The 17,317-nt window shown below is 43.5% G+C and overlaps 1 protein-coding gene across 1 annotated transcript in view; it reads left to right on the forward strand.

Annotated features, from left to right (window-relative positions):
- Positions 1–17,317, forward strand: part of RFX4 (regulatory factor X4) — a 103,080-nt gene that overhangs the window by 76,486 nt on the left and 9,277 nt on the right. The window contains exons 16-17 of the mRNA XM_025204908.1: positions 8,490–8,652; positions 13,576–13,714. Of these exons, the coding sequence (XP_025060693.1) occupies positions 8,490–8,652; positions 13,576–13,714 (302 nt within the window). The remainder of the gene's footprint in view (positions 1–8,489; positions 8,653–13,575; positions 13,715–17,317) is intronic.

A 17,317-nucleotide genomic window follows, 5' to 3' on the forward strand; every position in this document is an offset into this window, starting at 1 on the left:
ATCCCGTCCCACCCCAGCTGTCCAGGGCCTGGCGGGGCAGGAGTGGGGATACCAGGGGCTCCATCCCCTCCAGCTGTTTGGGCCCTCCTGGACAGTGTGGGGCTGCGGCCGGTGTTGGGCTGGGGGGCAGTGGATTTGTTCGTGCACCAGTGCCAGGCAATGATCCCAGGCATGAGGGGAGGGGTGGTCTCACAGGCACAGTGGACCCTGGCCCCGATCCCAATCCTGGAACCAGCTCTGCTTCACTCCGTCCTGATCCCTGCTGAGTCCCGGCCCCAACCCAAGCCCCAGCCCCAGTCCCACTCCCTCTCCCCTCCCCTGCTCTTCCCCCACATGCTTTCCCACCTGGAGGGGCATGTGCGTGCATGCATGCACATGCACGCTCAGCGCTCCCTCCCAAAAAATTCTCCCTCCACCTATACATGCATATTTAGGTGCCTAAACACCTTTAAAATTTAAATTTGGACCAAAACTCTGGGGGTTGGTTTGGTTTTCCTGTTTACAGGGCTATGCAAAACACCACCGTTTCATTTTGACTTCTGTTTCACTGTTTCAAAGGGCCATTTCGTTTCACTGTTTTGAAGCACTGTTCTGTTTCATTTCATCGAAACTGTTTCACTGTTTCAACATGTTTCAATGTTTCACCCATAGGCTATAATGGGGAATCACAAAAATGCCTATAACTTTGACATTTCTTGCTTCTCCACATCTGGTGAGTGCGGAGTTTTTTAAAAAAAGCCCTGCACTCACTGGCTCTGGAAGCCAGAATTGGGGCCTCTGATGGCTCATGGCAGAGCTCCCCTGTGCAGTGGGGGACAGCGGGGATCACCCCTCACCTGACACCCACACGGCAGTTGCACCATCACACAGGTGCAGCATGGCTTGGCAGGTTGCTGCATGCTGTCCTGGAGTTGGGGTGGATCCACCTGTCAACTGGAGCTCCTGGTTCAATTCCCCAGTTCTCTGATCATTCCACAAGCTCTTACGGGGGGGCACGGCCCCCAGATCTGTGCGTGGGGTTTCAGCAGGCTGCTGCTGCCAGCTGGGGAAATAGCCCAAAAGCTGCCATCATCCCCAGCTGGCAGATGCAGCCTGCTGTCATCCTGCATCATCCAGGGGCCTGCACCCCCCGGGTAGAGCTGGGGGAAAGATCGAGGAGCTGGGAATTGTACCTGAAACTGGGGGCCCTGAACATTCCCCCAGCTCCTGGTTCAATTCTCCAGCTCTCTGAGCATTCCCCCAGCTCTTCCCAGGGGGCATGGGCTACCAGATCTGCACACCGGGTTTCAGCAGGCTGCCGCTGCAGGCTGAGGCCAGCAGTAGCACGGCAGTCTTCCCAACACTCAGCGCAGGCTGTACCAAGCGGCTGCCGCTGGCCCCAGCCTGCAGCAATAGCTTGCTGAAACCCCACATGGAGATTGGGGGCCCGTGCCCCCCAGGAAGAGCTGGGGGAATGATCAGAGAGCTGGGGGAAGTGAACCAGGACCTGGGGGATCGAACCTTAGTTTCTGTTTAGCTACAAGCAAGCCCGGCTTTGAAACTTTAAACTTTTGAAACATTTCAAGTGCCCTTGTTTCATTTTGAAGTTGTTTCAAAGTCTTTCATTTAATTTCAATTTCGCTGTTTCAAGCTTGAAACATATTGAAACAGTTTTGAAACGAAACGCCCATCGAAATTTCGCACAGCCTTACTGTTTAACATTTTGTTAATAACTCTCAATATCTTACAAGGCCAAAGTTTAGGAAAGGAAAGTCCTGGGTCTCTGCAACTGCATGCCTATAATTTCACAGGCAGTTACTGCAGATGCAGAAGCAAGTGGTATACATACAAGGTCTAATTCCTGTGTAGGAAGATACTCAGGTTGTGGCTAGGATTGTAATATCTGCAATTACAAAAGTAGGCACACAATTGGCTTGTGTTTTGATAGGCCTCTCCCCTTTTCAGGTTAAATTCCTCCCATAAACTCTCAGATGTGCAAAATGGTTAACACATTATGGATGAGGCCAGGACTAGTCAGGATCTTCAAGTTTGTGGAATCACAAATTTTTTTTCATAATGTAAGCCCACAAATGCAGAAAAGGAGGCTGAAATTTCAGTAAGTTCCAGAAGATATCCAAGGCATGGGGTGCTTCTTCTGCTGTTTTTTGAGGAAATTAATATTAATCAGAATAGAAAAACATAGGCGCATAGGACTAGAAGGACCCCATGGGTCATCAACTCTAGTCCATGCTTACTGGCATTCATTAACAGAAGGCATCCTCAAAATCCCTTTGAAGCCTTCACCCATAACTACAAAGAACAATAACCAAAATACCAAGAGCACCCAATAACTTGCCATAGGTTAAGGCAGAGGAGAGGATGGTACTGCCAATGTCCTGTTACTGCAATGACAGGGATGTATTTGCTTAATATATGTTTAGAAGATCCTAAGAAAAGGACCAGGTTCCACACTGCAGAAGACAAAACTTTAACTGCCTGGGTCTTGGCCATACCTCTAATGCTACCCTTGAAAACCACAAGGTTAAAGTTTGCAAAATGAGAACGGTCTGAGGAAATGACAAAGGGGTGCATGGAAGGAACTTGCGCCAGCATTGCAAGTTAATTTCTTTATCCCCCTTATTACATATATGAGAGACTCTCTCTATCATATTATTTCTCTCTAGGCTCAGCTCTGCTAGGGTAAAGCCTCAGGAAGGAAACAGGGCCTTGCTAATTCAAAGAAAGCTGAGGAGGGACAAGGAGGCAGCTGCCATCTTGATAGCTGGTTGCCCTTCATGTCCCCCACCCCTCAGCACAGATTGGCAGAGAGACCACAGTGGGGGGAGAAGGGACAAGGGGGTAGCTGCCATCTTGTCTGCTGTCCTTCATGCCATCCCACCAGCTGGCTCCTTCCCCTCCCAACAGTGAGGACCACTGACTCCCATTGGGGAGCCAGCATTTTATTTTTATGAAGTTTTTTGTTGTTGTTGATTTTGTGGATTTGACAGACAATCCCAGATTTTGTCATTTCTGTGAAACCACAAATTAGGTAGGTCCCTATATATGAGTAAGGTGACGAAGAAAAGGAAAAATCACATATGGAGGACATGGCAGTGTTTTCCCTTGTGTATTGTGAAGTTTCTTGACTAGCCAAGACTGCTGTAAAAGTGCAGGGTTCTAGGGCACGGGTGGCCAACTTGCAGCATGCATGCCATAAGTGGCATGGGTAGCCTCTCTTTGTGGCATACAGAAGATCAGGGAGGGGACAGGCAGCACAGCAGCAGATAGGGCAAAGAACAGAAAGCAAAGCAGCAGATTAGGCGGGGAGCACAGGGAAGGAAGCAGAAAGCAGAGCAGCTGATTGAGCAAGGAGAATTTGGCTGGGAGCAGAAAGCAGACCAACAGGTCAGGGAAGGGAAGGGTATCAGTGGACCACTTGGGAAGAGTGCTGGGCTAATTTGTGGCATGCCTGCTAAAAAGCTTGGCCCCCACTGACCTAGGATATAAGTTAGTATTTTGAATATATCACAGTTGATCAAAAAATGCAATAGAAATTTTAAAAAGAATAGAACCAATTGCTCATTAAAAGGAAGGCTAAAATGGCTGACACATTAGATTTTGATAGTATTTCAAACTCATGAAAAATGGAAAATAAAGAAAAATGTTTACAAGAAAGAAAAGAAAAATACAAATGTTACTTTCAGAAATTAAGAAAAAATGGCAAATGTCTCATCTGCACAAGAAAGTTTTTTCTGTTTTAACTATACTGGTGACACTGGTATAGTTAAATAGGCACATTCCTCCTAGTGCATTATTCCTTTTAAAAAGTGTTCATTTACAGGAGGGGTGGGAAATTATCTGGGCCTAGGGGCCACATAGGGAGTTTTGGTGAGTTGCTGCAAAAACTCACCAAAACTCCCTATGTGGGATGGGGCTGCAGGTGAGCGGGGAGCGGTGTTTAGGAGCAGGACGGGGTGGGGGGGTGGGGGGGGGCTGCCTGGGCACTAGGTCCTGGGAGCTAGCTGAGGGGGAGGGGGGGGCAGGGGACATAAGCATCAGAGCTCACCCAGGCAATGCGGTCCATGGTTGCCCCCACAGCACTTCACATGGGGCTGAGCCCCCACAAGACAATCCCCGCTGGAAGCTGTCTGCACTGACCAGGGCCACTGGCTCAGCCCCATGCAGAGCGCTGCAGGATTTAATTAACTGACGAGTGGCCCCTTGCAGGCCAAATCAAATCAGTTGGTAGGTTGGATTCAGCTCACAGGCTGTATTTTGCCCACACCTGCTTTATAGGTATGAAATCTTAGGCTTATTTAGGTTTAGGAAGAAGAGAATTTACTGGTATAAATGTGACAAACATATCACTGCATCTATACTACAGCTTGTATCAGTATAACTGTGTTGGGGGGAAAAATCATTTCCCACTCAAAATACTGATAATATTCTTAAGGATAGATAGGGACCTACTTCGCAGTTTTGCAGATTTCACAGACACCGTGACATCTGGGATTGTCCATGAAATCCGCAAAATCAACCAGAAAAAATCTGGCTCCCCAGTAGGAGCCAGCAGTCCTCACTGCTGGGAGGGGAAGGTGCCAGCTGCCACACAGTGTGGCTTGAAGGACAGAAAAGATGGCAGCTACTCACTCATCCCTCCCGCTCCTCCCTGGGCCTTCCCAATCAGCACTGACAGGTGGAGGGGCATGAAGGGCAAACAGCCAGCAAGTTGATCCTTCCTCCCCCCTGAGGCCTCTTAGCCAATCAATGCCATGGCATGGGGCCTCTCTGCCAATAAGCACCAAGGGGCAGGACTACCACAAAAGGCCCACAAAATTGACTGTGTACACTATGATCAGGCTGCAAAAAACCTTTTGTCTCACTGTGTTTTAAGTAGATCCCTAAGTACAGACCAAAGCTTAGTGCTCATTCAGTGCCAACATGAAAAATCAAAGAATTTGGAAATGCAAGATCCAGATCAGCTGAACTACCCATCTTTCCATGCTGATAAGGAACTGATAAGGATTGGGTTGTTTTTTAATCTGTTTTCTTGCTTCTTATCTGTGAATTTAGCCACTAGATCTCGGAAAATATATTTAAAAGCAATTATGTTGCTTGGCTTTAACTTTTTTTTTAAATTTAGGTCAATATAAAAACTGAAAATATTTTATAGATCTAGAAAACTCATCTGAATCTTTACCAATAGGTTGCAGCTTGTTAATTTAAAGCATGATAATGGTTTTTTCTTTGTGGTATTACCAGTAAAAGTTAACTATTAAATTTGCATTTTAATCTTTTTGCTTTCACTTGCTGGTCAAACACAAAACCAGCAAGTCAAGTCACTGTATTTACATGACACCTAGCTAGACTAAGGTAAAACCTCCATAAAGCGCTCCTGTGTAAAACATCTGGGATGCTCAGCTAACATTTTATTTAAATGTTCCTGTTGAATTACTGAAAGTTCAGAAAGGATTGTAGCTAATTATCCTTTTAAATCACAAAGGCCAGATTAATGATTGCTCAAATGACACCAATATGGCAATAAAAGTGACAGGTATATGGTTGACTATGCAGTCCTCTCTTAAAGCCTGTGATTACTCATTTGCTAATGTAATTGCTGTTAGAAAAACCTGAATTGGCTTACAGAAACTCTAAATTGTAAGCCTTCACTAATAGGTAACTAATCATTTCTCCACCTCCTAGTCAAGACACCTTCATCTCAGTTGCAAAAAAAGGATATTAGTATTAAAGAGTAATTTCACTAGTTCAGTAGCAAATGCTTAGTCAGTGTTGCCAGCTCTCATTACTTTAGTATGACATAATAGGATACACATGAACCTGAGAGACCATCAGCTTCTTGTTTAAAAATAAAAGTAAGCTTCTAGTCCCCATGCTTGCACAGCAAAGCTGGGCAATGTAAGCCTTACAGGCTCGGATCTCAGAAGGCAAAAAAACCCCAAGCCCCAAATGTATTATTTATAAGACAGTCTCCTGATTTTATGGTAACTGACTCATGAGCTTTAAACCTGAGGGGATAACAGTATCACTTACTAATGGGTATGATGCCTACAACTGCAAGTATCCCAGTGACATTTATGGGCTCAATGCACTGTTATCCTACACCTTGTATAGTCACTTACACTAATGCAAAGTGGTTGTAAAGTGCTGCCATTATGCCAGTAGCATTTTACAACCCCTTTCCACTAGCATAAATGACTGCACAAGAGGCAAAGCAACAGCTCATCAAGCCATAAGGGACAATTCACAGTAATAAGGACAATATGTGTTCATAATATCCGGCCCTTGGTACAAATCATACTTCTATGAATGAAATATGCTGGCAGCTTTGGCTTTGCTGTGTGATAGTACAACAGGGCTGTTGTTGGACTTTTAGCTGGTCTATTTATATGTTGTGCCTCCTACAAGTCAAATGGCCTCTCACTTCAGCATTCTCAGAAATGTAATCTGTCCTAAAAAAAAAAAAAAAAAGGAAAGTAAAACTTTTTTTCAAACCCTGAATGCTCAAAGCACAAGGAAGGAAGTGTTGTCAAACTTTTTTGTTTAGTTCAGGATGCTCTTTGTTTCAGGAGCGGCCAGTGGCTAAAAGACTTCTGGACTTCAGTCTTTTGACCCAGGGAAGTCAGTGGGATTGATAGTAGAAGAAGTACAGGATTGGGACCCTAGTTCGAATTAAAACAGCTCATATTAGTTGATATGTGCTTTCCATCCTGTGGTATCTGAATAGCTCCCAAAGTAGTAAGAAGTGTACATTCAAAGGTTGCTCTGGAATGTCTATTTTTCTTTTCCTTTCTTTACACCATGTCTTTCTCTTTCTTCTAGTCAATAGGAATGGGACTTTTTTTTCATAATGTAGTGCCATTAAGAGAAAAGTAAGGAAATGAAGTGTTTTTTGCATTTTGATCTGAGATGATCTTGTTTTTAAATCATCCTGGTCTCTTTGGTGTGGGAAGGCAGAAATTCCAAATTTATGGGCCACTTGAATTTCCTATGCACATATGACTCTTACTCCTAGGTTAACAGGTCCCTTGTTCTCAACCAGGGTGCTTTGAAATCCTTTTAAGGGTGCTGGGAGATGCCACACAAAATTAGCTGTTAGATGGGCAAATACGTACACCATCGATTCACAGGACATAAGCCCAGAGATTCCAGATTGGAATCCATAGTCTGAAACCTTCGGACCTGTTGTGGTCTTCCTGAGCTCTTTACAACAGAAAAAATGCTCTATTATTTTCCCATAGTCAAAAAATGAGTAAAGCTAAGATCTAGCATTTTCTGAGAGGTGCCTTGAATCTAAAATGTTGAAAACAACTGTTCTAAGGTAACACAGCTGATGCAGAAGGTTATGGCAAAGATTATCCAACAAATCAGAATGAAATATCATGAAATCTTTGTTGGGAAAGGCAACATATGAACTGAATGAATATATGAAATAAAAGTGAGGACTAAAGCATTGTTTAGCCTATTTCAGAACAGAAAACCTGTGAAGTCCCCATGTGCACTCAACTTTCTTTAACTAGCTAACAAAGGAATGAATCAGAGCTGCAGGAGATGATTTGGTTTATTTGCAGTGGTTGGGTCTTCCTGTTGTGTCAAAGGGTCTAATTCAGAGAGGAAAGTTTGCCCTGTTATCAGGCCTAAATTCACTGTCAGGCTTTTGGTGAATTCAGAGGCAGTCTCAGATGTGTACAGTTTTCTTCAGATCAGGTGATCAGGCAAATAATTCCTTGCAGGGGGATGTCCTTTATTCTGGGACTGAATTTTTGATTCTGGGACTTTGAGCCTGACAAGCTTGGGCGCATCCACACGGGCCCCAACTGTGCAGTACCTGCCAGAACTGTGCAGTCCCAGTGGCACACAGTTATTTTTAGATGCCATGTTGCTGTAGCGACAAGCTACATCACGTAGTGATGTAGCTACAGTAATGTAGCTTGTCGCTACAGCGATGTAGATGCACCCAGTGACTTATAGTCTGCGCTAGTTTAGCAGGGTGCAATTTAGGGTATGTTTATGTTGCATGATCCAGCACTGTCTAGAAATACCTGAGTTAATTCTGAACAAGAAAGCCAAGGTATTAGAAGCATTATAGCTGCATTAGCAGGTGCTCCACCCAGATCAATATACCCTGCTTCTCAGCGGGTCTAATTGTTCAGACTCAGGTCAAGTATCTATACACAGCACTGCCTTGTGCCATGTAGATATAGTCTTCATGACTGCTACAGGGAAAGGGAGATGAGAATTCATTGCATGTTTTGTGTCCAGGGGTTGTATTTCAGAAGTGCCAGTAATGTTCAGGTTTTCTCCCAGTATCATGTATTCCACCTACTTGTATCTTGCATCTATTGGTATCTCAGTCATGGGTGTTTTGTTGTTCCTGCCATACCCTTTACATTACCTTCTCAGATTACTTCTCTCCAGCAGTTTCAAAATGACACATTTCCCAAGAATAGAGCTTAAGTTAATTGAGGATGACATTCTTGTTTGGTGCACAGGAGCTATGCAGTCCTACACATGGTCCCTCACGTACACCGTGACAACAGCTGCTGGGTCACCTGCTGAAAACTCTCAACAACTGTCCTGCATGAGGAGTCCTCATGTACCATCTTCATCTGTCACACACAGGATACCTGTTTATCCTCACAGAGAAGAGCATGGGTAGGTCATTTCCCTTTGTGTTTTATTTATTGGTTTTAAACACTCATTAAAACTTGCAATCGCTTTTTTCAAGGGCACCTGAAATCCAAGATCTATTTTGTGATGTGACAGAAGTCTATTTCAAATGTGTTGCTATGTAGTATATTGTGCCAGATGTTTCCAGTTGGCATCTGTGTGCCAAGTTTGTTTAGCGAAAATATATGAGAGATTATTCTTGGGAGTTGCTCTTCATCTTTGGAACTCCCTCCCCTGTGAAGTCCGTCATAGCCCAAGACTGGAAATCTTTTTGGAAACAATGTAAGACCTTGTTATTTGGGCAGGCTTTTAGCAAGTAAAGTTTTGGGGTATTGTTTAGGGAAGGATTTTTTTATCATTTACTATTTTATTTTTATATTTTACCTGTTTTTATTACTTGCCTTGTTTTTATTATGAGCTATCCTGAGTCTTTTTGGGGGAAGGTGTCATGTAAATCAAATCAATAAACAATCCTAGCCAAAAATAGATGGAGACTTGGAAAGAGTCTTAAAGGGAAAAGGCAGAGATGGTATAATGGTATCATTCTAATTCTGATCCCTGATATTTTACTGTTGTTCTAGACCATCCAAATTAACCGATCCTACCTATACCAGGTTCATTAACAATGAACCAACCAGTTCTGGTGTTTGGAAAAATAGACAACTTAGAACCAGAAAGAAGAACCAAATTGCTTCTCCAATGACAAAAATGTAGCCAGGCCTCTGAAAAATGCTGATCCATTGAAGTAACCACAAGTGCAAAAGTCAATGAACACTTTACAAACCTTAACTAAGAAGCATAACACTTTCATACCAGCCACTGAAGAAAGGGCTATGCATGCATCTGGTTTAGAGTATCATGGTCAAACCTCATTTGCCCTCTAAGCATTAGTAGTAGTAATCACTGTAGTCAAATCATGTGTGTCTATTTGGAGACTTGTAGGAAAACTAACATTTTCATATTTCGCTTTCTATGTGGTTTGACTACAGTGAGAATTTCATGATACTGGACTTGTGTGAGAATGAATCCAGTAACTTACTGTAGGCTGTTTTGGGACTCAAAACTCAATACATAGTGCCTTTCAAAGGTCCACTCAAATATTCAATATAACACTCACTTAAAATCATAGAAATGTGTGATTTGTTAGATCTTATTTGCAGAGAGAAAGAAAAATAGGAGACCTAAACTGGAAAGAGAAATAGGGTATGGATCTATTGCTATACTGAAGGGAGGGCAGGATGTGTTTTAAGAAAATTAATTATAACCTTAAAGTTTACCAGTTCAAACACAGGGTAAGCCTGAGAAGCCAGGCAAGAAGATCATAGTTGGTACAAAGATTTCCAGGTTTCCAGTGAAAGCTAAATAACCACAAAGGGCACAATTTATCCTGGGACAGAGGCCAGCCAAAAGGGTTATGTATCATCAAGGGCTATGGCATATTCAGGCTTTGAGCTGTTCTTCTGCCCAGAGTAAATTTTAGATTAAATGTAGACTCTCACCTTACCAGCATACATGAATAGGGAAAAGAGCTTCTGGCTTTTCAAGCAAAATTGCTGCAGGAGTTGCTACCAGTCAGTGTGGAGGATGATCCCCTCTGGAATGTAGAAGCTTTACTGAGTACTTAAATGAAGAGAGTACTGAAAGAGATCAAAGCTTTTTCCACTGATTATATTTTACCATATAACAGGGCTGAAGGCAGAGGGTGCAGCTTTTTTTGAGTTACCCTCAGAAAATATAAAACAGTAATAGGTATTTTGTTTGTTTCATTTTCTGCATAAATGAGGAAACCTCTATCTTGGGGCTAGGGGTGCCAAATAAAGTGAAAGGTTGCTGATAAAAGGTGCTTCTGTGAATGTAAATGCAGAGGAGTCATCAATGTTTCCCTCTAAATTTTCAGGGAGGGCAACATTACATAGTATAGGGACCTAGCCCTCCAGAAGGTACTGAGATAGTGACATTCTGCTGTGGTTGAGAGGAGAAGAGATTTATCTGTCTATTTGTGCTGGTGGAAAAATTGATGCTAACAGAACTGTTACATGCTACATTTCTTTCTCCCTTAAATGTGACATTTATACGCTGTTTACTGAAGTCAAAACAGGAATCAGTGGAACAGTATTCTAGTCTTTAGAGGTTTAGGTAGCCATTGCTAGTATTTGAACAACTTCCAGTAGGTCATTCAACTTTGTAACTAATATCAGTCCATAGTAGTTTGTTCTCTTATCTTCCTCGGGAAGGAGAGTTGGCAGTTGAATTGAAAGTTATTTTGTTATGGCTTTTATTTTAGTTAATGCCATTGCTGTTGATATTGTGTGACTTTTTAAAATACATACATTGCCACATGTTTGTATTAGAGAAAGCAAGGTAGATGAAATGGAAGGTGGTAAAAGCTGTATGATGATCTGCAGTTCCCGTGAGTTCATTCTGCTCTCTTGGACCAGCCTTAAGAAACAGGATGCTCTGTCTCCTACACAGATCTTGCTGACCCTTTTTTGAGAGAGTTTCATTGCAGCAAGGGAACAGAGTTGTTTTTTTCCTGGATCTGTAAGTGGTCTTTTAGACATCCTGAGCCCAAGCTATTGAACATGTAGAGTATAAGGACCAAGTTCTTAAACATAATTCAAGTCTGTGGGACACCAGTGTAGACAGAAGAAGAAAGGTTTGAATGTACTTGTTGAGCCCAAGTTGATGAGACTTTGTGTCCAGTTATGTTACCATACTCTTGTCTAGCTGAAAAGTGATGCAGCTGTGAGTAATTGAGGTGAGATCATCTTCTTCCTGAATGGGATGGTATCTCCTGACCAAGTGGAGATGAGAGAAAATGTTATGCCCAGAAGTTGCTAAATAGAACTTAGGATCAGCAAGAAATCTCAACTCACTCCTGAATTACGGACTGAGTTGACCAGCTGTGGGTGTTCACCTTGAAGCAAAGGAGACTGCTCCACAGAATGATGTAAGAATATATGATGTAAGGCTTCCAGCTGACAGACAGAACTTCTTTTGTCAGTCTCTTGAACAAGGCTGCCCAGGAGACTGGAGCAAGGAACAAACAAGGCTGTCCAAACATGCAATAACATATAAACAGGATGTAGCAACTCCCAGGCGTGTCCTTCCTTCTCTTCACAAGGAATCTGGACAAGCTGTATCCTGTGGACAGTGCCTGGATCAATGCTGGTGTATTTGAAGGGGTGAGGACAGAGCCAGGGAGCCACCATTTTTCACAATGTGGTCTAATGCATTTTTTAGCAGAAATAGGCCACAGCCATGGCAGGAGGAACCATGCTGCCATCACCTGCACACAGAGAGCTGTCCTGATAGGCCAGTGTCCTTTGCGGAAAACACATGTATTCAGGACAGCACTTAAGCACAAGCTTGGGTAATGCTAATACCTACCCTTTGATCCCTGGCCCTGTGCTGCATATTGCATTACAGAGTGAAGAGAAGCTTCTGGCCCCAAGGTTTGAAGGAATCCTTTCCCAACTGGGTGTTCTGCCTTTTGTAAACTGTCTGTTCATCTGGCTGAGAGTGCTGTACAATTTCCTAAAGTGTTAATGTAAGAGTAACGGAAGATTGTTGAAACCCCTCCATATTGTGCTTTTACACTGAGCACCCTACAGGTGACACATACTAAAATCAATTTAGAAAAAGTGAACAACCACCTTGCCCCTCTCCAAAGTGTATCACCTGTCACTTCTTTTCCCCTGCACTGTGCTCTATTTCTATTTAGCATGCACTAGAGCATGGGAAGGGCTGGCACAGGAGCTATCTGGGGGCGGGGAAGGGTGGATGAAGGCTGCAGCAGTGGTGGCAGTCCCCAAAGGAAAGACCATGGGCACTGCTGGAGTAGTGGGGGCAGGCGCAGGGTGCCAAATGGGAGAGGAGAGCATTTATCTCCTCACAGAGGGAGATCTTGTGGCACACTTCCATCGCTCTCCCATGGTACACCCTTTGGGAATCACTGGTCTAGCACTTGGATGGCCATGCAGAGATGGGGAGAGAATAGGAAGTTTCCAGTCCCTCGCCCTTCTGCATAACCTAATTAAAGGTTGACAGGAAACTGTGGTCAGCTGCACAGGGTGGGTATGAAAGAGGGTAGAAAATTAGTGCACCATGCCCAGCACAACTTTGGAACAAGTCTCCTGACAAAGTGGGAATGTGGTTTAATTCCAAAAAAGTTCAGCCCTTAGGGGCCAGTTCTTCCACTCCCATACTGAACCGGACTTTTCTGTGCAGGTAGCTTCACCGAACCATTGCTAGGAGGAAGGAACCACATGTTAGTAAGAATGGTAGAACCAGTCCCTTGCAGGGGTCAGTAAGATGTGGCTTCTGGGCTGGATCTGGCCCAAGAAGTAGTTGGATCTGACCTGTGAAGGTCTGATCTGGCATGGGGGATCCACAGCATGCAGTTGCACCATGTCACCTCATCCTTTCTGCAGCACCCCCCTCTGCTTCCTGCTACTCTCATGCCTGTGTTTGCCCTTGCCACAGAATTTGGCCCTCTCCATTAGTGGTGAGAATAAACCCAGGCAGTTTAGATACTCTCAGGGGGGTGGAGATTTGTGGCCCATGGTGTGGGCTGGGTGACAAGCATTAGCCCATGGCAGGAAAAGTTTGCTGACCCTTGGCTTAGAGAGCTACACAAATGATTGTGTGATTTCAAATGTTTGCTACCACACAGACACACTGAGTGACCACCACTCAGTTTCCTCTCTGTAAGAGACATAATTTCATTATGTGCTTCTTTGGGTTGAGTTGGGAGTAGATTTTGAACACTCTTTCTCCAAGTTAACATTCTCCTGGGGAAACTCGTGTCAAATATCTATTGCATATCATTAGAAAAATATATCAGCACAGTTAGCTGGAATGCAGTTATTGTGAGTACTAAGAGATGTTGTTTAATTTACATTTTAGATATACGGGAAGCTACAATTATGGCAGCTATAGCAACCAGCACCCTCACCCAATGCAGAGTCAGTATCCATCTCTACCACATGATACTGCCATTTCTGGACCGCTTCACTACTCAGCTTATCACAGAAGCTCTTCACAGGTAAGACTCTTTTTAAATTGTTAGTGCTTGCTTTCACATATTAAATAAGTACTTTAAAAAATCTCTATTCAACATTCAAGCAACTATAAGTCACCTCTAATGACTGATATTTCCATGTTACATCCTAATGTTTATACATCCTGATGTTTATATTCAGCCTTTCCAGGCTATATTGGTCTATAATTTCTCAGAGGCATTTTCATCCTGGCTGTAGATGCTTTTTTTTTTTTTTAACTGAATGTTATTTTATTCTGCAAAATTGTTTGGAGTGCTAGAGCCTTAAATATAACTAGCAGGATATCAAAAATGTTTCTTTACCAAGCACTAGTCTAAACATCAATTTAAGTAACAGAACACTTGTACTAGCTGTTCTGAACTGGAACAGATGTCTTATTTGAAGTAAAACTGTCCTAAAACAGAAATACTGACCTAATGCAGAGGCTATAATTTAGGAACTTTTGCCCAAGACAGGAGAGTGGGTAAGGGATTTTCCAATTAAAAAACATTTCTCACAAATAATCAATTAATTGCACAAAAGAGTTTGTTTAAATATTTGAAAAACATTTTTACATAAACATTTATGAAATTGTCAAAATAGCATTTTCAACTTTTCAAAATTGTGCTTTCACTAAAAAATTTTTAAAAATGTAAACATCAAAATAGAAATGAAATGGTTTGAAATGACTGAAGTAGTGTTTTATCTGAATTTATGAACAACTATTTTTGGATTATTATACCATTGCAATTTTCAAGATTTGTATTTTTTTTTCTCCCTATTCAAGATGAGAAAAGGTTTCAAATGCTTGCAGGGTATGGACACCCATTTTCTACACATTTCTGTTAGTGTATTTGACATTTTATCCTTCTGAGGGAAAGTCATATGTTTCAAGTTGTGAAAAATATAACTTGAATTACAGCTCTTAACAGAGGCTCATTATTTTACTAGTCATAAAAATTAGACTTTTTTCCTTTGAAATATTCAGTTGGAGTTCTGGATTCAAGAATAGCAAGGTGAGATTTGCCATTGATTTCAGTGGAGCCACAATTTCACCCATATTTATCATCATACAGTTACTTTAAAAATGTTTAACACATGACCCAGTTATATTGCTCAATCTAGTGTGCAACTGTGAATGAAATATGCATTTATTAAAGTTGTTGGGGCTAGAAATAACTTGAGGTGATTTAAAGCCATTCTGTTGGTTGCTCCAAAATAGCCCCTTACCACTTATTAACATGCATTGGACTTCTGTTGCATTTCACATTTAGGACTCATGTCAGGTACTCGAATGAAAAAACTATGGGCCTAACTTACTCCAGTTAAGATTTAATTTTAGTGAAGTTCGGCTGGCATGAAACTGGAGTAGCACAATGGCGAATCATCCCTTATGTCTTCTAGCTCAGGTTTTTTCTCACTCACTGTGCTCCTAGCATTTTGTTTCTGAGTTTATTGTGAAGAACTCTGGGATGGCTTTCCATAAAAGGCACTATCTGAGCTGACTTTGGATTGTAAAGTTTATAGCATACATTAACTACAGTATTTTGGTATTTCAGTTCATCGGACTGGGCATGTCCAGGGGTGGATCCAAGGTGGGGTGGTAGTGCAGTTGCATCCCTCCCTGTCCCCCCCCAACTTTGGCTGTGTAGTGAATATGCAGTGGGCTTTCTGAGCTCACCAGCATGTCAGTGCAACTCCATGTGGAGCTTACACACAGCTCTGGAACCCAGTAGGTGAGCACTACAGCTGCTTGCCCTCTCCTCCCTCTTTCTCCAACTTCAACCCTGCTGAATTCAGTGGCAGGGGAAAAGAAGGGACCTGGGCTCTGCAGCTGCATGAAAGCAAAGGCTCCAACCAGCCCCCATGCCAACCAGCTGTTGAGTTCAAAGCTCTCTGAGCTCACTGACATCCAGGATCACTGTGAGGGCAAAGCAGCCATACCCCATTCAGCTGTGTGTCCCATGTGCAGAGAGCTGTCTTCACTGCACACATGCCACACTGCCAAAGAGGGTATAACTGCACCCGCCTATCCTGAATCCTCCCATGGGCTTGTCAGAACCAGTGTGCAGTCTAGCGGGGGCAGGCACAGCTACTGGAAGCAAGAATGAAGTGGTTCTACTAATCATGGCCTAATTATGTATTGAACTGGAACCCCAATTCTTTTCCCAGTTGTATCACTGGCCTGCTGGGTGACCTTAGGTAAATCAGTTTCTCTCTCTTTGCCTTAGTTTCGTTACCTGTGTAACGAGGATAATGATTCAGACTTCATTTGTAAAGCATGTCTCTCTGAAGGAAAATCTCTGTCTACAAACTAGGTAGAGCAGATTGCAGAGAGAGTCCTCCTGTGACCTCCCACACACCTCCCTTACACCTGGTCCCATGCTTTTTATCTGTAGTAAGGAGGAGTGGTGAAATCTGTTGCACTAGCCCACATGTATATTTTAGTCAGTAGCAGCCAACTTGGACTGAAATTTCTTGTTCAAAAGAAGTGTTTGTTATCATTCACATTTAGTTTAAATCTAAAAGCCTTGTTTAGCACAATTTCATATGCAATTTATCATGTCTTTTGTGCCTAGGAGCCAAACTGGAAAAGGAGTCTCCTTGTGCTTGGCACTGTACAAGCAGAGCAAGAGACAGTCCTGCCCCACACAGCTTATAGCGTAAATCAGTGGTGCTCAGCCTTTTGGCTGTGTGGGCCACACGAATGGCATGAGGCCAGTCTGTGGGCTGAAATGGACCCTGGATATCCGTATCAGGCCTAAACACCCAGATTGTGCGTGCAGCCTTGCCTGGCTCCCATGTGCTGGGACTGGCCCCCATAGACCAGGCTCAAGCCCTGGGGCCATTTGCTGCTACCACCCAGTCCCACATGCTGGGATCACAGCCCCGGGGCCCTGCACCACCTCCTCCCAGCCTTGTCCACTGGGATTGGGCCCTGCACTGCCCTGCACATCTGATCTAGCGCATAAGGCCACAGCTCACAGGGTTCCCCACAGATGGATGACACAGCATAGGGGGTCTAATTGGCCCATGGACCAGGGCTTGAGACCCCTGATCTAAATAAACATGACAAATGGACAGAGTAGGAAGGTGGCAGTTAACCTACGAGCAGACTGAACAGCATGGCTAGTGACAGACATTCAAAAACACTGAGCCTGAATTGATTCCATCTTTGCAGGTTAGTCTAACCTGCATAGATTGAATTGATTTGCAAGTGAACAAACATTCACTTTTAATTCCAGAAATGCAGGCACATGCCTGCAGTGGCTCAGGCTAGAAGCCAGGGGGTGCTAGAGCAAGCCCTCCCTTCCCTTTGGTAGCAGCCGCAAGGCTGGAGGGAAGCTGACCTGAGAGGCGTAACCAGTAGGCCTGTGCAAATAAGGAAGTACTCAATTCAGATTTGGATTCGGCCGATTTGGAGAACAGCAATTCAATTCAGTGATTTGAATCACTGACCCCATTCAAGTCAGCCAAATCGGCTTTTCAAAGATTCGGCGCTGATTCGCAGAGATTCAGTGATTTGGATCGGCCGGGGAGAGGCAGGCACAACCAGGCAGCTGCAGGTTCTCTCGCGGCTCCTCCAGCTGTGCCTGCCTCTTCTGGGG

This window comes from Alligator sinensis, unplaced genomic scaffold (genome assembly GCF_000455745.1).
Source record: "Alligator sinensis unplaced genomic scaffold, ASM45574v1 scaffold267_1, whole genome shotgun sequence".
NCBI lineage: Eukaryota > Metazoa > Chordata > Crocodylia > Alligatoridae > Alligator > Alligator sinensis.